This window comes from Caretta caretta, chromosome 5, assembly GCF_965140235.1.
Source record: "Caretta caretta isolate rCarCar2 chromosome 5, rCarCar1.hap1, whole genome shotgun sequence".
Lineage (NCBI taxonomy): Eukaryota > Metazoa > Chordata > Testudines > Cheloniidae > Caretta > Caretta caretta.
The window spans coordinates 54,319,706-54,344,424 of NC_134210.1; the positions used below are offsets into that span (position 1 = coordinate 54,319,706).

General features: G+C 39.6%; 1 protein-coding gene across 1 annotated transcript in view; it reads right to left on the reverse strand.

Annotated features, from left to right (window-relative positions):
- The window catches only part of EDIL3 (EGF like repeats and discoidin domains 3), a 389,385-nt gene that overhangs the window by 79,801 nt on the left and 284,865 nt on the right, over positions 1-24,719 (reverse strand). The window contains exons 7-8 of the mRNA XM_048849644.2: positions 11,186-11,341; positions 9,766-9,910 (exon numbers count right to left, since the gene is read on the reverse strand). Of these exons, the coding sequence (XP_048705601.2) occupies positions 9,766-9,910; positions 11,186-11,341 (301 nt within the window). The remainder of the gene's footprint in view (positions 1-9,765; positions 9,911-11,185; positions 11,342-24,719) is intronic.

The following is a 24,719-nucleotide window of genomic DNA, read 5'->3' on the forward strand; positions in this document are numbered from 1 at the left end:
CCCAGGCCACTGAAACCCACTCCAGCGAAAGCAGAATAATACTGGGTAAAGACTCTTGTTGATGACTAACCGCCCTTAGAGGTATCTAGACCCATAAACCATCTTACAGAGGGAAAAAAAAGAAAGCAGTTCTCACAGAAAGGGCCCTAATCAGGAACCTCTTTGGGGGAAATTGCAAGCAAACCAAAAATTGCCAATGCAAGGCATTTTATTATAACACATGTTGAAAGAATGGAAAACAAGATAGAGAACTCAAAATATTTTCTAAGACATTTACAGAGTAAAGAAAAAAAGGTGATTTTTCCCCCAGTCCTTCTCACTAGTCTCAGCCTCATGTATATACATGATTTCCTATCCAGCACATAACCATTGGTTTCCTTTAATTTATTCTACTCTACTCTTATACCATGTATCATTGTAGTGGTGTCTTAACACCAAGGAAGTGTAATTCTGCAAAATACATATTTCTTTCTTAATGCTACTAGTGCTAAGGAAAATTCCTTGAGTACTAATCACATCTGTACTTTTTCATAACTTGATATCTTGCCAAAAAACACATACCAGCAGCAAGGTGTAGACTATAGATATTATAGCTGGGAGGGGGTGTAGCTTCCTCTGGAGAACTAAGCAAGGATTGTCTGCTAAAATCAGGTGGCCATATCCCACATGATTTACTGTGACTGCAGATGAGGATGGACATTGATGGATATTGGTCCTTCCTCTCCTCTCCTCTTTTAGGTTTCTAAGATAAAATTTAACAAGTAATTCCAAACAGACATGATGCTGTGCAATGAATTATGAGGGGTTTATTCACTGGGCAGAGGCAGGGTGCATTTGGATCTACTAGGAGAAAGAATAGGTTGGAGCAGAGTCAAGGACAATAAGAAGTTTTTTAAAATGTATTAGGAACAACAAAAAATCCTGACAATGGTATTGGTCCATTACTGGATGGAAATGGTAGAATTATCAATAATAATGCAGAAAAGGCAGAAGTATTCAATGAATATTTCTGTTCTGTATTTGGGAGAAAAACACATGATATAGTCTCATCATATGGTGATGACAACACCCTTTCCATTCCACTATCTCTGGAGGATGTTAAACAGAAGCTAGTTAGGCATTTCTAATTCAGAGGGTCCAGACAACTAGATTCCAAAAGTTTTAAAAGAGCCATCTGAGGAGATCATGGGCTGTTAATGCTGATTTTCAGTAAATGTTGGAGCACTGAGGAATTCCAGAAGAGTGGAAGAAAGCTAGTATTATGCCAATGTTTAAAAAGGGTAAACAGGATGACATGGGTAATTATAGGCCTGGCAGCCTGACATCGATCCCAGGCAAGATAATGGAGTGATTGACACAGGATTTGATTAATAAAGAATTAAAAAAGGGTAATGAAATTAATGCCAATCAACACGGATTTATGAAAAACAGATCCTGTAAAACTAGCCTGATATTTTTTTTGTGATGATATTACAAGTTTGGTTGATAAAGGTAATAGTGTTGATGTAATATCTTAGACTTTTCTAATGCATTTGACTTGGTACCACACAATATTTTGATGAAAAAGTTAAAATATGGAATGAACATGGCATACATTAGGTGGATTAAAAATTGGCTCACAGATAGATCTCAAAATGTAATTGCAAATGGGGAATCATCACTGCGTGTATGTGCTTCCAGTGGGGTATGAGGATCAGTTCTTGGCCCTACGGTATTTACATTTTTTTTGTATCAATGACTGGAAATAAAACACCAAATCATTACTGATAAAGTCTGTAGATGACACAAATTGGGGGAGTGGCAAATAATGAAGGGGACAGATCACTGATTCAGAGCTATCTGGATCACTTGGTCAACTAGCCACAAGCAAACAATAAGGGCTTTAATAAGACTAAATGTATACATCTAGGAATAAACAATGTAGACCAAATACAGAATGGGGACTCTATCCTGGGTAGCAGTGATGATGAAAAAGATTTGGGGGTCATGATGAACGATCAGCTGAACATAGTTCCCAAGGTGAAGTTGTGGCCAAAAGAGCAATCCTGGAATGCATAAACAGAGGAATCTCAAGTAGGAGTGGAGATGTTATATTCAATATTAGGAAAAAAACTTTTTCACTAGGAGGGTGGTGAAACACTGGAATGCGTTACCTAGGGAGGTGGTGGAATCTCCCTCCTTAGAAGTTTTTAAGGTCAGGCTTGACATAGCTCTGGCTGGGATGATTTAGTTGGGGATTGGTCCTGCTTTGAGCTGGGGGTTGGACTAGATGACTTCCTGAGGTCCCTTCCAACCCTGATATTCTATGATTCTATGTTATTTGACCTCTATATTTGGCACTTGTGCAACCAGTGCTGAAATATTGTGTCCAGTTCTGGTGTTCACAATTGAAGAAGCATGCTGATAAATTGGAGCAGGTTCAGAGAAGAGCCACAAGAATGATTAAAGGTTTAGAAAACATGCCTTATAGTGACAGAATTAGAGAGCTCCATCTATTTAGCTTAACTGAGAGAAGTGAAGGAGTCAAAGTACCTACATAGGGAACAATTATGTAATAATGGGCTCTTCAGTCTAGTAGAGAATGAAACAACGTGATCCAATGGCTGGAAGTTGAAGCTAGATAGATTCTGACTGGAAATAAAAAAAAAAGTTTTGACAGTGAGGCTAATTAACCATTAGTATAATTTACTACTGTGGTGGATTCTTCACCATTGACAATTTTTAAATCAATCTTGCAAGTTTTTTGAAAAGATATAATCTAGGAATTACTTTGGGGAAATTCTATGGCCTGTGTTAGACAGGAAGACAAACTAGATGAACACAATGGTGTCTTCTGATCTATGGAGGTCATGGCAGCAGAACTCCCATACGATGGCAGCACAGTAACAAGAAAACAGAGGCCTAGAAGAGGCGGATGGCCTGCGTGGGCTCTTGTGATAAAAATGAATAAGGAAAAGGTAGGGTATGCGGCTGGCTAGGAGAATGGCTAAGGTTTTGTCTACCCTGCAATCAGAGGTATGATTGCAGCACATGTAGACATACCTGAGCTAGCTTTGATCTAGCTTGCTTGAGTATCAATAGCAGTGAAGGGGCTGCCGGAAATCATAGAATCATAGAATATCAGGGTTGGAAGGGACCCCTGAAGGTCATCTAGTCCAACCCCCTGCTCAAAGCAGGACCTATTCCCAGTTAAATCATCCCAGCCAGGGCTTTGTCAAGCCTGACCTTAAAAACCTCTAAGGAAGGAGATTCTACCACCTCCCTATGTAACGCATTCCAGTGTTTCACCACCCTCTTAGTGAAAAAGTTTTTCCTAATATACAATCTAAACCTCCCCCACTGCAACTTGAGACCATTACTCCTCGTTCTGTCATCTGCTACCATTGAGAACAGTCTAGAGCCATCCTCTTTGGAACCCCCTTTCAGGTAGTTGAAAGCAGCTATCAAATCCCCCCTCATTCTTCTCTTCTGCAGGCTAAACAATCCCAGCTCCCTCAGCCTCTCCTCATAAGTCATGTGTTCTAGACCCCTAATCATTTTTGTTGCCTTTCGCTGGACTCTCTTCAATTTATCCACATCCTTCTTGTAGTGTGGGGCCCAAAACTGGACACAGTACTCCAGATGAGGCCTCACCAATGTCGAATAGAGGGGAATGATCACGTCCCTCGATCTGCTCACTATACCCCTACTTATACATCCCAAAATGCCATTGGCCTTCTTGGCAACAAGGGCACATTGCTGACTCATATCCAGCTTCTCGTCCACTGTCACCCCTAGGTCCTTTTCCGCAGAACTGCTGCCTGGCCATTCGGCCCCTAGTCTGTAGCGGTGCATTGGATTCTTCCGTCCTAAGTGCATGACCCTGCACTTATCCTTATTGAACCTCATCAGATTTCTTTTGGCCCAATCCTCCAATTTGTCTAGGTCCTTCTGTATCCTATCCCTCCCCTCCAGCATATCTACCACTCCTCCCAGTTTAGTATCATCCGCAAATTTGCTGAGAGTGCAATCCACACCATCCTCCAGATCATTTATGAAGATATTGAACAAAACCGGCCCCAGGACCGACCCTTGGGGCACTCCACTTGATACCGGCTGCCAACTAGACATGGAGCCATTGATCACTACCCGTTGAGCCCGACAATCTAGCCAGCTTTCTACCCACCTTATAGTGCATTCATCCAGCCCATACTTCCTTAACTTGCTGACAAGAATACTGTGGGAGACCGTGTCAAAAGCTTTGCTAAAGTCAAGAAACAATACATCCACTGCTTTCCCTTCATCCACAGAACCAGTAATCTCATCATAAAAGGCGATTAGATTAGTCAGGCATGACCTTCCCTTGGTGAATCCATGCTGGCTGTTCCTGATCACTTTCCTCTCATGCAAGTACAATGCCGTACAAGCTCATCTAGGACCCAGCGCTGCCACCCATGCCATGCTGCCACAGTTGGGAGATGTAATTCTCAGATTGGGCGGATGTACATGCGCTGGCTCTGCTCAAGCTAGTGTGCAAAAAACAGAAGTGTAGCCACGGTGGTATGATGGTGACTCAGGCAAGTTGCCCAAGAAAACGCTGTCAGAGGGCTTGTTTTCACTACCACGCTACATCAGCATAGTGAGAGTGGGAGGGAGTGATATATAGGTCTTGACCAGAGTTAGAAATGAGAGAGATTCATACATTGGTTTAGAAAGGCAGTTTGTGTATTATTCAGTATCAAAGTATCACTACTGGATTACTAGGGCTGTCCTGAAGAGTGCTTCATCTGAAGAAGGGGTGGTGTGAAGAGGAAGGGGAAAGTGCCTGACAAACAAAAATGGGCTGTCAAAACAGTTTCGGCCAGAGTTGAAAAACAATATATCACAGAAAATGAAACCATCAATTGCATTCATCTACTTTTCCTACTTTGCACCCACCCTTGTACATGCTTGTGCACCTACGTAATTTTACACTTTTTCTTTCCACCTCCAAAAGTTAGAGGGAAGAAGAGGATATCACAAATCTTAAACTGCTTGCAGAAAGAGAGGCAGAGGTACTAAGCCAGGAGATAACATTATATGCATACAGGAATAGGGACAACAAATTATTGCTATATCAAAGAAAACTACATCCATTATAGATCACATATTTAATTGAATAATTACAGAAAAAAACAAAACAACCCCCTCCCCCCGCCCAACACACTAATGTAATTTCTGATGTCCGGGCTTTGAACAAGGGTGCAAAGGAGACTCCTTCAATACTTTGTATGTACAAAAAAATTTTTATTTAAAACAAATGGTGTGAGGGAGTATTATAATACTCATGATTATAAAGACAGGATAGGAAAGTATGGAAAAGAAATGGTGATGGCTAGGACATACGTGGAGGAAAGACCCAAATAACATAACAAGGGAAGTGTTGGACTGGAACCCCCGGGATAAAGTGCAATGTGGTAGACTAAGGTTAAGACAGAAATGCACACTAGAATTGGAACTGAAAGCTCTCAGAATGACAAGCCAAGAAGCCAAGATGGCACTAGGAGACTGATAAAGATGTAAGGCAGTGGTGAAGGCCCTATGTTCTGCATGGAACAGAGAGGCATAGAAGAGAGAGTGAGAGAGAGAGAGCGTGAGTGTGCATGCCTGGTGAGAATACAGTTCTTTGCCAAGTGACCACAGAGTGTGGGGAGTTGTGGGATAAACATTTAGGAGGATAATTCAGGGTTTTAAGATTGAGATAATCCATGCTCGGGTGTAGGCATGCTCTCTGTGGTCTTTGGTTGTAGCATAACAACTTGTCTGTCAGTTTGCCCGTGTCCTCTACATACCCTCAACTCCCATTGACTTCAACAGTGCTTAGCACCTCCCAAGAGGCACTCAGCATCTCATATAACTGTGCAAGAGCTCAGAAGTAATCAGTGCCAAAGCTAGATATTTGCATGCAAGAGTTCCCATCACCTAGGCTTGTGCTCAAATTACTATGTTTGACTTGCCTTACATTAGAGTTTGTGAAGGAGTGGTAAGAGCAGAGCAAGACAATTATTTTAATACAAAGATTATGTTCTGTCTTGATTGCCATATCTATCTATTGGTGAACAAAAAAAAAAGATTTAAAACTCTGCTTATGAAAAATAACAGACTGCTTGGTTATATGAAAATACACATTGCCTATAATTCTCACTTTCAATCTGCCCATTTGAGAAATCAAACAGGTGATCTGTAAATCCAAGAATGCAATGCCAGTCAAACAAAAGTGATGGGCAGGTTCTGCTTCCCTTCTTCACATTGAGTAGTACAGTACCTTACTCTACAGAAGGACACATGAATACTAACGGGACCACTTTGTGAATAAGGTACTACTCCACATGTGCAAGGTTGGCAGAATCTAGCTCTAAGTGCAGAAAGTTGCAGGAAAAAAAAAGCCAGGGAAAGAAATAAATGTTCATTTTATAGTTGGCTGGTTGCACAGGAATAGAAAGTGCTTGTTGGCATATAAAATTCACTTATAGCCCTGCTTAGATAGGACTATTGTGCTTAAAGTTAGCCCTGGGCCTAAGTATACTGCTGAATTGGGGCCTACGAAAGGTCCATCTTTTGATCTTGCTACACTTTCTTTAATTAGAAAGGTTTCATTAAAAAAAAAGGGGGGGGGATCAGTTCTGAAACCCCCAGACCTCTAAGAGTGCATCTCAACCTAAGATAAACCACCTGGAATTATATGCATTAGTCTGTCTTTAGGTGTAATTGTACTTGGCTTTCCACTGAGACGGAGTTGTTCTGATGAGCCCAGACTGTGACAACAGTGCTGAGGAATGGTGACCTTGAAACTGAGATGAGACCACTGAAATGAAATCACTTTAGTAGCTTTCACAGTTCTTTGAGCAAAACAATTCCTGGTCATTCTGGCAAGGACTTATTCTAAATTGTGGTTCCAGAAATGGAAAACGTAGAAAGAAAAATCTAATACACTAAAGCACATAAGACAGGATTTTCTATTTACTTTCAAATCTATCTGTATTGGAAAAGGGCAACAGTGAGATTAATGCATTAACTTTTAATTTCTGAATCTGATTTTGATGTCACTAGAGGACCAAGAATTCTTTGACTCAGACTGTTGTGATATATCATTTGGGAACTGGATGACTATTGTTTATACAGTAAAACAGGAAGCCAGGTAAAATCATCCCAAAATGAATTTACTGTAGCAATCCCTGTGGTGAAATGTTGATCTCTTTTGACAGATAAAGAATTCACATGCTAGAGAGCGGATAAGGGGTCAAGCGTTACATTTATGTGTTGTAACCTTTGCTACAACAAACCTTGAGAGGGTTTATATTGGCTCACTAGTTCATTTACTTTTGCTCCAAGACACAATCACAGTTTCTGTAGGAAAGCCACAAAACAAATCTAAATCAAATCAAACTTCATCAAAAGCAACCAGGCACAATGCATTTTATTTTGCTTTGAAAGTTCTTCAGCTGCAGCTTACTGACCTCTTGCAATTTCGAGCTTGTTATACAGTGCCTGTCCAGCATAGTCTAGTAGATAGGGCACTGAACAGGAAGGCAGGACTTGGAGACCTATGTCCAGTTCTCAGCTCTGCCATTGACCTGCTATGTAACCCTGGAGAAGTCACTTGACTTTTGTATCTGTTGTCCCTCCTACCCTTTGTCTGGCTTGTCCAGTCAGGCTGTAAGCTGTGGGTGGGGAGCACAGACTGTCCCTTGGTATGTGTTTGTACGGTGCCTAGCACAATTTTGATTGGTACTTCGAGGTGCTAATGTAAATAAATAATTATAGAATCAAAGAAATGAAGAGCTGAAAGGGACCTCTGGTCATCTAATCCAGCCCCCTGCACACAGGCAGGACCAAATATACTTAGATCATCCCTTACAGGTGCATGTCTAACCTGTTCTTAAAAATCTCCAATGATGGGCATTTTACAACCTCGCTTGGAAACCTGTTCCAGTGCTATTCTATTCATAATTAGAAAGTTTTGCTTAATAGTTAACCTAAATCTTCCCTGCTTCAGATTAAGCGGACCATTTCTTGTTCTACTTTCAGGGGACATGGAGAACAATTGATCACCATCCTCTTTATGACAGGTTTCAGAGTAACAGCCGTGTTAGTCTGTCTTTGCAAAAAGAAAAGGAGTACTTGTGGCACCTTAGAGACTAACCAATTTATTTGAGCATGAGCTTTCGTGAGCTACAGCTCACTTATAACAGCCCTTATCATATTCCATCTCAATCTTTTTTTTTCTCAAGACTAAACATAGAATCAAAGAATATCAGGGTTGGAAGGGACCTCAGGAGGTCATCTAGTCCAACCCCCTGCTCAACATGTCTAGTTGTTTTAACCTTTCTTCATAGATCAGGTTTTTAAAAACTTTTATCATTTTCATTGCTGTCCTCTGGATTCTCTCAAACTTATCCTCATGTTTCCTAAAGTGTGGTTCCCAGAACTTGACACAATACTCCAACTGGGCCACACCACTGCCAAGTAGAGTGGGACAATTACCTCCCACTCTTACATACACCCTAAAATGATATTAGTCTTTTTCACAACTGCATCATATTATTGACTAATTCCACATGTGATCTATTATAACCCACAATTCCTTTTCAGCAGTACTACCACCTAGCCAGCTATTCCCCATTTTGTAGTTGGGTATTTGTTTTTTTTTCTTCAAGTATAATACTTTGCACTTGTCTTTATTGGATTTCATTTTGTTGATGTAGTTCCAATTTGTCAAGGTCATTTTGAAATCTAATCCTGTCCTCTGGAGTGCTAGCAACCCCTACCAGCCTGGTGTCATCCACCAATTCTATATTCTTTACTCCATTATCCAAGTAATTAATGAAAATGTTGAATAGTACTGGACCCAGGACAGACCTCTGCAGGATCCCACCAGACATGCCCCCCCAGTTTGAAAGCAAACCATTGATAGCTACATTGTGAGTACAGCCTTTCAGTCAATTTTGCAACTGCCTTATAGTCATTTCATCTATATCACAGTTCCCTAATATGCTTATGAGACTGTCATGTGGGACTGTGTCAGAAGACTTACTAAAATCAAGATACATGATGTCAACGGCTCCCCCCCCCATCCACTAGGGCAGTAATCCTGTCAAAGAAAGAATTTAGGTTGGTTTGGCATTACTTGTTCTTCACAAATCAGCGTTGGCCATTCCTTATAACCCTATTATCCTCTACATGCTTACAAATTGATTGTTTAATAATTTATTCCAGGTATCAAAGCTAGACTGACTGGTCTATAATTCCCTGGGTCTTTTTTGTTCATAGTTGCTATGTTTGCCCTTCTCCAGTCCTCTGGGATCTCACCTTTCCTTCAGGAGTTCTCACACATAATAGCTAACAGTTCAGAGACTGTTTCAGGTAGTTCCTTAAGTATCCTAGGGTAATTTCATCACACCCTGCTGACTTGAATACATCTAACATATTTAAATATTCTTTATTTAACCTGATCATTCCCTATCTTGACTTGAATTCTATTCCTGTGTTTATTTTTAGTTTTGTTAAGCATTTGGTCACTACTTACCTTTTTAGTGATGACTGAAGCAAAATAGGCATTAAATACCTCAGCCTTCTGTATCCATTTCAAGTAACAAATAATTTAATGTCAATGTGTACAAAAATATATACCCTATTCTAAATATAAAGAAATAAATTCAACCATGCTGTAACATCACAGATGTCAATGGAATTATACTAGGAATGAATATTCTAAACTACAGGACAATAGGTTTTATGCTAACTCACCTGATAATTCACAGCCAAGAAGTTCCATTCTCAAAGTACAGTGTCTTCTGCAAACCTGAGGATATAGCCGGATGTATTGTGATTTTATTGGAGGCGTGAAAGAATTGGCATAGGGAGTGTTGTTGTCCACATTGCCATGGAACACCTGTGACAACAACAACAAAAATCATCACACATTTCAAATAATACAAGGATGACAACTGGATCCTTACTTTATCTTCATGGACCCATATATCTAGGGTGACCAGATGTCCCATTTTTAAAGGGACAGTCCCGTTTTTGGGACTTTTTCTTATATAGGCGCCTATTGCCCCCCTACCTAGTTTTTTCACAGTTGCTATCTGGTCACCCTAATATATATCCACTTCCTTTTCTAGTCTTCATATCCTGTTTGTCATGATATTCCACATTTAGAGGCTTCTCCTTCATCTATGCTGCCTAATTTGGCCGGATTCAGCATGGTATTTGAGCATAACTTGAAGCATGTGGGTATTTCTATTTGTTGACTTTAGTAGAACTACTCTACAAGTAGTACTCATGCTTAAGGTAAGGCATGTGTTTAAGAATCTTGCTGAATTGGGACCTCTCTCTCTCTCATGCTCCAGCTACTAATACACTAAAAACACATCTTCCCTTCAATTTGTGTATTAAAATGTCCCTGTTCATTTTAGTCTGCAATTATTAACACTGATTCAAACTTACTTCTCCCTCCCTTATTTAAGAACTGATCCAACTTCCACTGAAGTCAGCTGGAGAGATTCCATTGACTGCAATGGGATTCAAATCAGGCCCTTAAAGGATTTTTCTATTCTCTCTTCATTGTAATTAGATACTCTTACACTTTGCTTCCCCACCTCATTACAGTCTTTTCAACGCAGCATTCCCTCTGCCTACATGACAGAAACTGTGTCCAATTCTGTGAAGTGCCTTACTTCTATCCTACCTCTCACAGTAAAGCATTCTGTGCTGGTTTGTATAAAAATAAATTCTAACTAAATTGTAAACATTTTTTTTTTACAGGAAGATACCATTTTTGCAATGCAGACATGAGCATTGGTGAACAGGTTCTATGGCATCAAGGGTTAAATCAATCCGCCAATGTACTAAAACGAAATTGAAAACAGAGTCATGAGTAATTACTGGTAAACTAATTAAAATGAAAATCAGTTAAGTGTAATAAACAGGATTATTCTAGCCTGGGGACACAGTGTTTATAGAACCATCAATTAAAGAGTAAGAAAGTCTTAGCTGACATAAAGTGGAAATGTATTGCTATGTTTTCCAGAAAAAATAATAAGGCAACACACATAAAAGTGCTTTCTCTGTTAGACAATTAGACTCATCTACTGGAGATACCTTTTGATTTCAGAAGTCAGATATACCTTGCGATTTCATTCACACACAGGTGACTCAGTCTTACCATATCTTCATTGGTGCCTTTTACTTTGTATGTCACCCATGACTTCCCATCATTACTGTATGCAATTTTGTAAGATTTTATATATTCTGGGCTTCCAATCCTCTTGGCACCTTGGGTTATAACTCCAGTGAGTCTCATCTTCCTTTGCAGGTTTATCTGTAATAACAATACAATATCATTGGTAACCAGAGTTCCTATAATGACACTAAATTTTTGTTCTGACTCGAACAAAAAAGAAACCAGTGATTCGTTCTGTAGCATTTTGATTGATTGTCTCTTCATTTCATTTGATCACACATGTGAAAAAACAATACTTTTTCCCCAAAAGCTACATACTGTATTATTTGTATATGTGTTGCAATGGGTCCACAGCTAAGATTTCATCTTCAATTCCATTAGAAGGCTGATTTTGACCCCCCACTCTAATATCACAAGAATCTTCATTGCATGGTCCTCTGTCAGAGTAAAATTTTTCTGGAAAGTCTGACGCAAAACAGAATAGGCATTTCCAACATACGGGTGTTCTAAAAGAAAACAATCAGTGTTTTGACCTTTCAAAAAAGGGTTTTTTAATGGGTTTGATCATTCCCTGCTTGAAAATGGATTGATCTAAGAACTCTGAGTGGAATCCTGGCCCCACGGAAATCAATAGCCAAGCTCCCACTGATGTCAGTGGGGCCAAGATTTTACCTTCCCAATTTATTTTTCTGAGTTGACCTTATCACCACAAACAAATTGATTAGGAAGTTTGGAGAGTTACCCAAATAACCTGAACTCTGCCTCACACATTCATCCAAAAATACATGAACACCAGGAGTCAATTATGTTCACAAACCAGACAGTTGACCTTGCCATCACTTCAATGATTATGAAAATTCATGGGTGAGCAATAGCAACTGAACTACCTTACTCTTGTTGAAAACTGTTGAGATTATTACGGGCTGCTATGACATTTAAACCAAGCTGTATCTTTACAAATGTAAGTGTTGCCATACTGTGACACGCTGGGTCACAGAGTGGATGTGCAAGACAGGGAAGAGTGCGGAATAATCAGCTGGGGAAGTGTAGCCAATACATTAATCTGGTAATGGGCTTTACTTCCTCAAAAGGGAGCCTTCCCTTCCCTACCTCCGTCAGACAGTGGGGCTGTCTCAGTGCACCCCCATTGAAATGGGAGGACAGCAACTGTTCTGGTATGTGCTCCCACAGGAGTATTGGGTGAAACAGCCAGAACATGTCCCTGCTGCTGAGCTTCTTCACTCCCTCACTTCACAACAATGTGGCCACAGTCTGGCCCTAAGTAATATCTGGGTCTATAGACCTATTAATGGCAGGACATAAAATTAAGACACTTGCACTCCTGGATGTGCAGGGTGGCAGGCGTCACATTTAGAGACTATAGATGCCAGCTGAAAGCGGCAGAAGCAGCCAAAGCAAGGACTGCACTGCATTGGTGGGAAGGGAGAAATGGGTCCCATCCCTTCCCCCAATACTCTCTAGACTCAGAACTGCACCTGGGAGACCCCACAAAATAAGGGCACTAGGAGCCCCATGCTCTTGCCCCTCCCCTCTCCCACACCATGTGGCTTTGAGAAAGCTGCAAAGGGAAGCCTGCCAGAGTCTTCAGCCAGTAGGGACAGAGGCAGCCAAGGCAGGGACTGTTGGCTTTCTGGAGAACTTTCTCTAGTTTTGACTGGTCTCTCTCTGTTCTGTGCTAATCAGCTCTTTGCTCCTTCTCTCCCCTCCCTTACAGTTGCTTCCTCTCAGCATCAATTCATATCAACCCCTTTTACTCTCTTCTCCCCTCCCCGTCTCTCTTTTCTCGGTTCCCCCTTTCTTTCATTTTCTTTCCACTTAGCTTATCCCTCCTAAGTATACCCAGCTAAAGAGAGGGGCCAAAAGAGAGAACAAAAATTGTGGCATGAACACGCTGTTTGCTGCCATCACATTGTTCACTCTACTTGTGTGTTCCACCTCTTCTCCCTCCCTGTGCCTCTCTTGTCTATTTAGATTGTAAGCTCTCTGAGGCAGGGATAGTCTTTCCAGTTTGTGTTTGTTCAGTACCGAGCACAATTAGGTCCTGGTCCATGACTGGGGCTCCTAGGCACTACAATAACACAAACAAATTCATAACAAAGCAAAATAACTGCATGCACTCACACCAAAGTGCTCAAGATTTCCTCAGCTTTGAAGAAAACCCACAGAAATTAAACAGATTCAATGCATTTATGACTTTTGAAACTGGAAAATTTTGAATCCACGTGATCTGCAGGTGGAAAAAAAGGCTATTTTTCATTGATGAGCTCTTTCTCTCTCAGTGTAATCCTCACTTGGAATTTCCAGGCTTTCCAATGTTTCTCTCCTTTGAGAGACTGCAAGATTCATTTCCCCCCTTTACTAATTGATAAACATTTATACAACTTTCCCCTGGAAGGATTTTATATCTATTACACACACGCATACAGTCAGTGGGATTCCCTTCTCATACTTCAGCATAATTACCTTGCCTTCAATGGATTTATACTTGATTTACATTCTTATAAGTGAGAGGTGAAGCAGACGCCCAAAAGTTACAGCTTGGGGGCCTGATTGTCTTCACCCATACAGTTATAAATCGGGAGTAATTCTACTGAAGTCAATGGAATCATACCAGTGTAAAACTGGTGTAAGAGGAGAATCAGGTCCAATATATTTACAATCAAATTTGAAGTACAGCAATTCACAGGTTTTTCCCCCCATCCTTCTGGAAAAACAATTAATAAAACAGCAAAATCTGTTGAAGTGGTCCACTCCAGGGACTGACAATTATACTAACTGAGAGGAGTCTCCCAATTAAGGCAAAATGGATTTGTGCTCAGTACATTGGAGTATAGTTTAGCATGGTGTCTTATTACAAGAGGTTGCCTAATAAGGGTGATTTAATAGACTTTTCACTCTGTATATGGAAAATCTTAAACATGCACAAACAAAAACAGTCTGTCACTTAACCCTGCAATATTTACAAGAAACAATCAAACCAAACAGTGCCCCCCGCCCCCAAGTCTGACAAGTAATAGTTAAGTTAAAGAACACACAATTATAGCTAACTTGCCTCCCAGCTCCATTGACTGCCACCATAAATTAGTGTTCAGGATAATAGAGAAACAAGTTAATTCCTATTATATCTTCTTTGACACTATTAATCAAATGGCTAACGATCTTCCAACTACACTAACAGTTCACACACATTTATACAGCTGATTTTTTTTCTAATTCTAATATGGCTTTTTTGTACAAGTCTGCCCTCCAATGATTTACATTGTAAATGTTAATATAACTAAATAAAGCTTTTTGCAACCCATCTCCCTAACTCTGGAGAAACAATGGTTACTAACAGCATCCATGACTGCAACAGCAAACAAAGAGTAACTATTAATGGAAAGAGGTTAGATTGGAGGAAGGTCTCCAGTGGGGTTCCACATCAATCTGTTCTGAGTTCGGTGATGTTTAATATCTTTATTAATGACATGGATGCAAGTATAGAGAGCATACTGATCAAGTTTGCAGATGACACAACGTTGTGGGGAGGGTTGCCAACACTTTGAGGGCAAGATAAAATTCAGAGAGGCCGGACTATAGAAAACAAAATGAAATTCAACAAAGACAAATGTAAGGTGCTACACTTAAGGAAGAAAAACCAATTGCATAAATACAGAATGGGGATAACTGGGTTGGCATCAGCTGAGAAAGATCTGGGAGTCGTGATGGATCACAACCTCAACATGAGTCAGCAACGTGATGCTGTTGCAAAATAAGCAAATGTAACAGAATTATAGCATGGAAGTCCTTGGAGGTGATAGTACAGCTCAACTTGATACTGGTTAGGCCTCAGATGTAGTACTGAGTCCAGTTTTGGTCACCAATGTATAGAAAGGATATAAAGAAACTGGAAAGGATCCAGAGGCAAGTGACAAAGATGATCAAAGAGATGGAATGCAAGCCATGTGAGCAAAGGATGAACAAACTGGGTCTGTTTAGTTTGGAAAAGAGGGGATTAAGGAGAGATATAATAGCAGTCTTCACAGACTTGAAACGCTGCCAGAAAAAAAGATTGAGAAAAGTTGTTCTCTTTGACACAAAAGGCAGGACAAGGGGTAATGGGTTCAAACTACAGTATAGGAGATTTAAATTAAATATCAGGAAAAACTTCCTAACTGTAAGAACAATAGGACAATGGAACAGACTGCCTAAGGAGATAGTGGATGCTTCTTCACTGGATGTTTTCAAAAGGAGACTGGGTAGCTTCTGTCTTGGATGGTTTAGCCACAGCAAATCCTGCATCTTGGCAGGTGGTTAGACTAGATGACTCTTGTGGTCCCTTTTACCTCTATGATTCTAACCCTTTGACAGTATACTCCTGTGAGGTCCCTCCCCTGACACAGTTGGAAGAGTTGAATGCTCTCGGAGGCAGTGTTTGGGTTTTTTGTTTGTTTTTATAAAAACATGAAATTAAAGGGTGCTCCTGCCAAATGACTATACATGAAAACTTTAGCCATACCATTGCCTTGCCTAATTAAAACAGAGTTACTTTCTTTCACTTATGGAATTTGAGCAATGTCTGACCTGTGACCTTGATACTTTAAAAAAGTAAGTGTTATGTGCTCCACACACATATACCCACCTCCATATCCATGTATTTAGGTAAAAGCTATGCCCCCTTTTATTTAGTCCCAAGTTTTAACAAACTTTTTTTTGTTTTGTTTTTTGGGTCTCTGTTTCTGCTCTGAACCACTGAGCACTGGCTTTCAACACTGCTGAGCTTCATGCAGTTTTGCAATCAGATTTAAAAATAAGATATCAGATGCTATACAATATGCTTGATTTAGGTCTCTATGCTCCTTCAGTACTTCTGAGGAAACCCACAGGAGGGGAAAAAAGTACCTTGAAATTCCCAGAACTTTCATGTGTATAAAAATCTCAGGGACCAAATTTGACAGGTATAACTCCATGAAGTCAAAAGAATTACAGCAGAAGAGAAACTGGCCCATAGGGTCTGTGTTCTATTATGACCTTTACATTTGCAAGCCAGAGCCTAGCAAAATATAAAATATTACAACTGTGCAATAACTATAACTAAAAGCAGCAGGTGAAAGCTTTCTTACTAAGGCCTGGGCTACACTGGCTACATTCGCATAGCTGAAGTCAAAGTATCTTAGTTCGAGTTACCTGGCCGTCCTCATGGCGGCGAGTCGACCGCAGCGGCTCCCCCGTCTACCCCGCTTACTCCTCCTGACGAGGTGGAGTACAGGCGTCAATTCGGGGATCGATTTATCGCGTCCAGACGAGACGCGATAAATTGATCTCCGATAGATTGATCACTACCCGCCAAGCCGGTGGGTAGTGAAGATGTACCCTAAGTGTATTTTAATAGGAAATAAAGTTCCCAGTATAGAATGTGAAATAGTGCTTTTAGCGATACAATCTTTTTTAAAACTCAGTTCTCTGTAGTAATTGCGAAGAAAAACAACTCAAGCTAATTGTTAGACCTTAGGCTTTAGGGATACAGAAAAAGCAAGGACCTAGGAAATAACATGATACATTTTAATTATATAGGTATTTGTGAGTTAAAATAAACAAGGAGATGAAAGGCATTAAGACAATAACAACAATCTGACACATCATTTAAAAAAGACAGGAGTTTATTGGCATAAAGAAAATTAAGCATAAAAACTAATATATCTAGACATAACAAGGATGGAGAAAGTCAGTAATACCCTGATGAAAGAAACCCAGACTACTAAAGATTAGGTGCTGGAGGAAGAACACCCTTTATGGAAATTTTGATCTTTGCCACTAAAAATTACAAAGAGCAGGGAAAGGGATCAGTTCCATAGTCTTTATTCATCTAGGTAGCCCAATAGGATTATTCACATGAGTAGAGATGCAGGATTGGCCCAAATATAAAACAAAGAGCCCCAATTCTAATAATAATATGGCATATAAAAATAATTCCTCTGTTACTCAAAAGTTATGGGTCAAATTCTGCCATCCTCACTCATGCCGGACAGCAGTTGATGAGACTTGTTGAATAAGGTACTGTTCAACACTAATATCAGAATCTACCGCTAAGTGACTAGTTAATGCAGTCTTAGTAGAGAAGCTCATTTACAACTAGGTCATGCAATCCTTATTCATACTGGTGAGCACTTACTCACAAAAGTAACACTCCACAGATCTCAAAGGAGCCTTGTGAATTTGACCTCTATTTAAAAAGTAGGTTTACTTGTGTAAGTAAGTGTGCAACAATCTAAGAGCTGAACAAACTAGCCCTTATAAAATAATTTTTGGGCAGTCTACTTAGTTTATTGGACACAAACCTAATTCAAGACCTTTTATCGCAACAAGATAAACAATCAGAAGCTCCTAGAGCTGGGGGATGCAGTGCGGTGAGGGCACAGCTATGTCATGCCTTACTGTGCACTGGCCAGGAGGTATGACCTGGCACTGTTGTCGAAGGGTGAAGCAGGTTTGGGTCTGGTCTTTTCTCCTGGAGGCATCAGGACTGAATCTACATTCATTTACACCAGCTTCATGCTGGTGTTACTTTATTGTCTTCATTGAAGTTAATCCCAATTCACAGTAGAGTAAGTGTGAAGTAAGTGGAGAAAGCAAAGAGAATCTGGCCCACTGTGTCTGAGTCAAGTTCCCACTAGAATGCTGTATCAAATCCTCCTTCTATCAAGGCTGTGGCTCTTGGGAGCTGGGGTACTTAATTCCCCTAGACACTTTTGAAAATCCCACTCAACCTTGAATTTCTTTTCATCCCTTTGACCCTTTTACTACAGTCACCCTGGTCCCCGTGGGTCTGCACATTGCAGGATCAGGGCCTATTGTATAAAACCATCCCAGATGTCAGATTTTCTGTTATTTCTACTGATTCTAAAGCAGTAATTAATAATCATGCTCTTTGCATAGGTGCACTAATATCTTTGATTATTTTGGTTAAACAAAACCATTTGGGAGTAAAACACTGAAGTATCTATGTTGAAGATTTCAGAGGAACAGCCGTGTTAGTCTGTATTCGCAAAAAGAAAAGGAGTACTTGTGGCACCTTAGAGACTAACCAATTTATTTGAGCATAAGCTTTCGTGAACTACAGCTGTAGCTCACGAAAGCTCATGCTCAAATAAATTGGTTAGTCTCTAAGGTGCCACAAGTCCTCCTTTTCTTTTTATGTTGAAGATGTCAAACAAAAGCAGCCTCATTAATCTGAGCACTATTCAAAAAAGAGTGTTTGCCCGAAAATGGCAACATCAGAAAGAAAATATGTATAAACTTTTGCAGACAACAGAGAATATAACTGGGACAAAGTTTTAAAACAAATTTAGGCTCCATGCAAGGCATGTGTATAACTTCTCTCACAAGTGTGAGAAAGTTTACATAGTAAGCATGTGTGTGTGTACGTACATACTTGGGTTCCAGATCAGGGCCTCAAGAACAATATTCTGTTAATACTTTAGTGATGTAATTCATTAAGGTAGAGAACGACTAGAAAGGAGAACAAACAGATCTTTATCTTCCATGTGGAGAAAATAAATTATTTTTGTAGCCCTCACTTGCCATTTCAAGATCTTCCTGTCTGTTGTGGCAGCTGAAAGTGCTCCCCACACAGAGTCATGTACACACATATACATATATCAGTGGTATCTCATGTCTTAGGTTGTGCTTGTATGACTCATATCTTAGGTTACAAATCTATAGATGACAGATTTCTTTATAGATCTTAAATTCCCTAATCTTTGTTAATTTTAAAATGAAAGGCTATTGGCTCATTCAGCAAAGTAGTACTTAAGGTGGATTTGGCTGCTAGGAACACCATTAAAAATCTGACTTACAGTTTTGGCCCTGGGATTGGGGATACACTTGTTAGCCTGCTAAATAATCTGTTACAACTATCAGTCGATATGTAAAATGTAAGGAGTTCAATATTCATACAGAATCCCGAGCATGGAATCCATTTTCTCCAAGTATTATTCAGTGTCTAAAAATCTTTCTATGTACAACATAAATGGAGGAAAATTTGAATAGCTTTTCCTCCCGCCTTTGACACACAACTCAACATTCTGAATAACGGAATGTTTTCATAATGATCTTTTATCTGGTTTATGCCTCTTTTGGCTGGTCAAATTACCTCTGATAGGCTCTGAGATGGTGAACTGTGGGCTTGTTCCATGCAGCTCAAACAGGAGAAATGTCTAATTGGATCAGTTTAAAGTTCATATGCTTCTGCAGCCCCGTACCAAATACTGGCAAACTGAACATGCAGAAAACCTGAACTTGACAACAAAGATGTTCACTTGACTATGCTTTGTCTACATGATTAAATTCAGAAGCGGTGAAAGATGAGAAAACTTGCTGCCTTGAGGAGGAAAACATGTGTAGTGCTCTTGGCCAGGATTCCTGGTCATATTCCCCTCACTTGTTATTGTACAATTAGCAATAACAATCCTAAAGTGTAAACAGTACAAAGGATCTTTGGATTCTGTTTGGACCAAACTACTAGTCTCAATTCACAGGAAGAATTCATTTAAAATCCCCACAAAGTCTTGTTGCTTGGGATATATCAGAAATATATTGGTTTGTGAAGCCTCGTGGCTAATCCATAGTTTATGGCAGATTTTAGTGTACTGCCTTAGTGAGATAGAAGTCTGTTGTTATGACTAATTCTCCATCTATTCCAGTGCTGAGTATTTTTTCTACTAATCTTAGTTATCCCTTATGCAAAAACCAGGGTTTGAGTGGGGATTGACTATTACCAGAATGGGGAGATTCACCAAAGCAGCCCTTCCCTGGTGACCTTATTAGTTTCCCAAAGACTGATGTTTTAATTTTTCTTTAAATATAAAAAAAATTTATACTATATATATATATATAGTATAAAATCAACTTTCTGGTAGAGGCAGATGGAAAATGTTCACAAACATTTTCTGATGAAAAACGGGGAAATTTTTACAAAGAATTTTTTTGTGACCACCTCTAATTTCCACCCCAGATGGTTGTGAGGACTACAGTTGGTCAAAACTGAATATCTGTTTCATGGAAGAGTTTCGGTATTTTAGAATTTGTATTAATTCTGAAGGGGAACACAACCGAACATTTTAATTTCCCATAAAGTAATATGCACTGCTACTGACATAACGTGATATGGCACAATAAAATAATTGAAATAGTTTATTTTATTTTTAAAATCATTAAGGAAGCTGCTATTTAAAGAAGATTGAAAGACCTGTCTTATTCGCTAGTTCAAAGTGTATCCAGTTTGTATTGTAATAAAAAACTTTTTGACACGGTCAAAAATAATACAATAATAATGATATAAAAATGGAAATATCCAATAAAATAAAATTCAACCAAAAATTTCAGAATTTCCCAAGTCAAAAATTTCTGAACACTTTTTCTTTAGAAAATATTTTTCTGCAAAAATATCTGTCAAAGTTAATACATTTAAAAACAATCCATTTGAAAAAAAATTGGCATTTTTCATCACAAGCTCTAGTGAAGTCATCATTCTGAACTGGAACTGGAAACATACCAGCATGCAAAGTGAAGCAACCACTCTAAGGAGAGAATGACTGCCATTTCCTCTCTACCAACCCAGGAGGCCACAAACACAACAACATCCATGGACCCACTGTGCTGGGAGGGAAAGGCTGCACAGCAGGACTCAGCACTACTGCATCTGTGTGGTAGGAGGCCCACAAGCCTTATCCACACTTGCCTTTTCGTTGAAGTCTCTCACTGTACTAGCAATACTGGAAGCATTAGTGTACACCAGCAGTGGCTTGTGTTTTAAATATTTGGCATCTATAACTGGCTTGATCAGAGTTAAATGATACAGTGGTTAAAATGCTTATGGCTCGTCTACACTGCCACTCCAATTGTCAGTACCATGGTAGAGCGGTAATGCAGTGCCAGAAGTGCCGGTGTAGATGGGATGTCCACTCAGTGCTATGACTCACAGGCTGAGGGCTTACACAGTCATTCCTGACTAAGCCCTGGAAAGGGTTCCTTTTTCCCCAACTTCATTTCGACTTTCTGTGCAAAGCCAATTTACTTGAGCTTTGAATGTGGATGGAAGGGTGACTAATGCTGAAGCCTAACAGCAGCAATTTAAATGTCATCACAATCAGCTATTTCACTGCTCATCATTTTTGTAAGCCGTGAAAAGAGCTGAGTAGAATACAGACACTTTCTCTGTGCCTCCAGTCTGACCCCTGGAGAGGACATGTGTGGAACAAAAATGTGGCAGATGATATTTCTGTAGCTTTCAATATTTTTTAAAAAATGTGGGTAACATTCTTCCTGCGTGGCTGATACATCATTTTGATAAGTATACATATTCAAATGAAGGCACCTAAATCTCACATTTGGGTGCTGAAATAAGCTGTTAGACAATTAAAATAGGTACTGGGACACCTAAGTGCCAATCTGAGCACCCCCTTGCAGAACTGGGTATCCCAATTTAGGCTCTAATCTTGCTCCCACTGAAGTCAATGCAAAACTTCTACTGACTTCAGTGGCATAAGATTGGGCTGCTCAGTTTGAATATTGGGCTCTAGGGCCCCAACTGTCAAACCTGGGTACCCAAAGTGAGGCTCCTAAATCCTTCAAACAGAAGTTATGGGCTTTGACAGAAGTTAAGAGCTTGATGTGAAAATTATTCACTGAAATTGAATGGCCTGTGTTGAGGACAGACAAGATGATCATAATGGTCCCATGTGGCCTTAAAATCTTTGAATCTGTGGGCAAGTCTACACTACAGCGCTACATTGGCACAGCTGCACCAATAGGAGAGCACTCTCCCATCGGCATAATTTCTCCACTTCGGCGACAAGTGGAAGCTATATTGGCGGGAGAGCGTCTCCCACTGACATAGCACTAGTGTGGACAGCACAAAACTTGCATCACTTGGGGGACTTTTCCACACCCCTGAGTGATGTATGTTATATCAACTTAGGTTGTAGTGTGGACCTGCCCCATGTTTAGGAATCTAACAAAGAGAGGCCTGATTTTCAAAATGCTGAGTCCCTGCAGCTCCCAGTGAAGTCAGAACTGGACTCAAGGGAGGCTGCAGTTAGTCAGCGCTTCTGAAAATCAGAGGCACAAACATTTTGTGCTTTAGTTGAGGCACACAAGTTTGCTAATTTTGATCAAAGTCTCATAGTTCACGTTGATGCCACTGTGGATGTTATAAGGCAGAAGGGTAATTTGGCCTTAACATAGTGAGAACAGTTATAGTGTTTACAATATATATGTGAAAGAGACACATGATAAGAGGCCTATTGCTATAGCACAATGAAGCACTTAGAGAAAATGCAAACTTCGCTACTCATATGCCTGGACGATAGAAGTCATTACTTTGTGATGGAACATTAGTTATTTTTTAAACTAGTAGTGGAAATGAAAATGTAGTTTGAATGATGATTCTTCTCTGTCAATGACTTCACAGCCTTTGGCTTGCTCCTGGGAGATCTGAGCACCCATAACTCTACACTAAGGTCAAGGAAAATTGCAGGTGCTCAGCCAGTCTCTGCATCACATTCATTGTTAGCTGCTTTATGGCCATCACTACTTTAACTGCCTTTTGCATTGCCAACATGTGATACCATTGCCAGTGGACCACGTATAGATTTACTATGAAGATGTTATTGACAGTGTTACAGAGAGTGCTGCATTCCTAAATGCTGACTCAGGATCAATTAAATATCAAGACAGAAAATCCACAAAGACTAATGCTAAAAATGAAAAAAAGATCCTGTGAGAATAGGAAACTCTTGATATTTTTCATTGTCATGCATAATGGTGGTTGGTGGGAGAGAGAGAAAGGGGTGAAGATGTAGGGGAAAGGAAACATTTTCTTTACACAATTGTGCTACAAATAATATAAGAAAGCATGGCAAACATCCAAATTCCTACATGACAGCCAATGTGATATGTAAATGAAATATTAAAATTAATATAAAACAAATCTTTTAATGCTAAGAGGGTGACCCAGGTGAACTAAATATGGAGACACTATTATAGGGATTGTTCTATATTTTCCATAATATTTAGGAAAATACACTGATATTTTCTGTTAATTTCAATTTGTTATATAAGCAAAAGCCCTCTTGGCTTATTCATTTAGACCCAGACCCAGAAAAGCCTTTCCGCATCTCTACTAATGCATCTTCAACAATCTATTGCCTCTCTGTCAGTGCCTCCCACAAAAGAGTCCTGATCCATGACTGTGGCTCCTAGGCACGGTGGCAATAGAAATAAATCATCATCATCCGCCCCAGCTCCCTTCTGCACTCACTACTAGCTTCTCCCCATCCAACTTCCCAAAAGCATGTGCTTAACTATAAGCATGTGAGCAGTCTTGACTTCAGTGGAAGTACTCATGTGCTTAAATTTAAGCATGTGCTTTCCTGTGTCACAGCCATGAATTATCTCATTGATTTCAATGGTACTACTCACATGAATTTGACCCTCTGTGCATAGATCAAAGTACATGTTAAAAATCATAGATACGGAAAACATAAGTTTGTGGTTTGTAGCATTAAACCAGAATACTATATGCTATGAACAACAGAAAATGCTCACCTCATTTGTTTATTGTTGAGAAATTTCACTTTATGCCTCAAAGAGTTTATATAATTAGACAACTAAAAACTTGCTTGGTTTGTTTCTTCTTCTTATGAAGACATTATTTTAGTCCCCAAGTAGTTGTTATGAATTCCATTAACTGGATGACATTAATTATTCAGCTACGGGCATATTTAGATTGCAGTCTCAATAAGAGACCCATGTTGTTCAGAATTCTGTAGTCCTATAAAATTTTACCTCATTTGCAAAATATTGATTAGATGGTTATTAACTAACTGCAATTCTCTTTAGCTAAAATATATACATATTAATTACTTTATTATTATTATTATTATTATTAAAAATAATTCCTCCAGATATTTCAAACGTATAATTTTCTTTGAAATATCTCCACCATTGGCATGCTAGCACCTCACAAAATAAGTGAAGAATATTTAAAATGTCAGTTAAAGAATGCCTGAACAAAATCAATCAGAGAAAATATTTTAGATTAGTTTTTATTTCCACATGTTAAATAGGTTAAATCCATAGTCCCCAGAGGTTAAAAGGCAGGCTGTTTCTACACATTCAGGGTCACATAAACAAAATACAGACTCCATTTAATTCCAACAAAGCCTAGGGCTGAAAAGCCCTCTCCTTTTCACAGGGTTGTACAACAATAAAGGGTCACAATGTAAAACCTCAAATACAGCATAGAACTCTGTCCAAATACAGCATAGAACTCTGATTCATTGCTTCTGTGATAGAAACCAGAAATACCTTTTATTCCAGGGATGGGCAAACTTTTTGACCCAAGGGCAACATCTTGGTATGAAAATTGTATGGCAGGCCATGAATGCTCACAAAATTGGAGGTTGGTGTGTGGGACGGGGTGACGGCTCCGGCTGGGAGTACAGGCTCCGGTGTG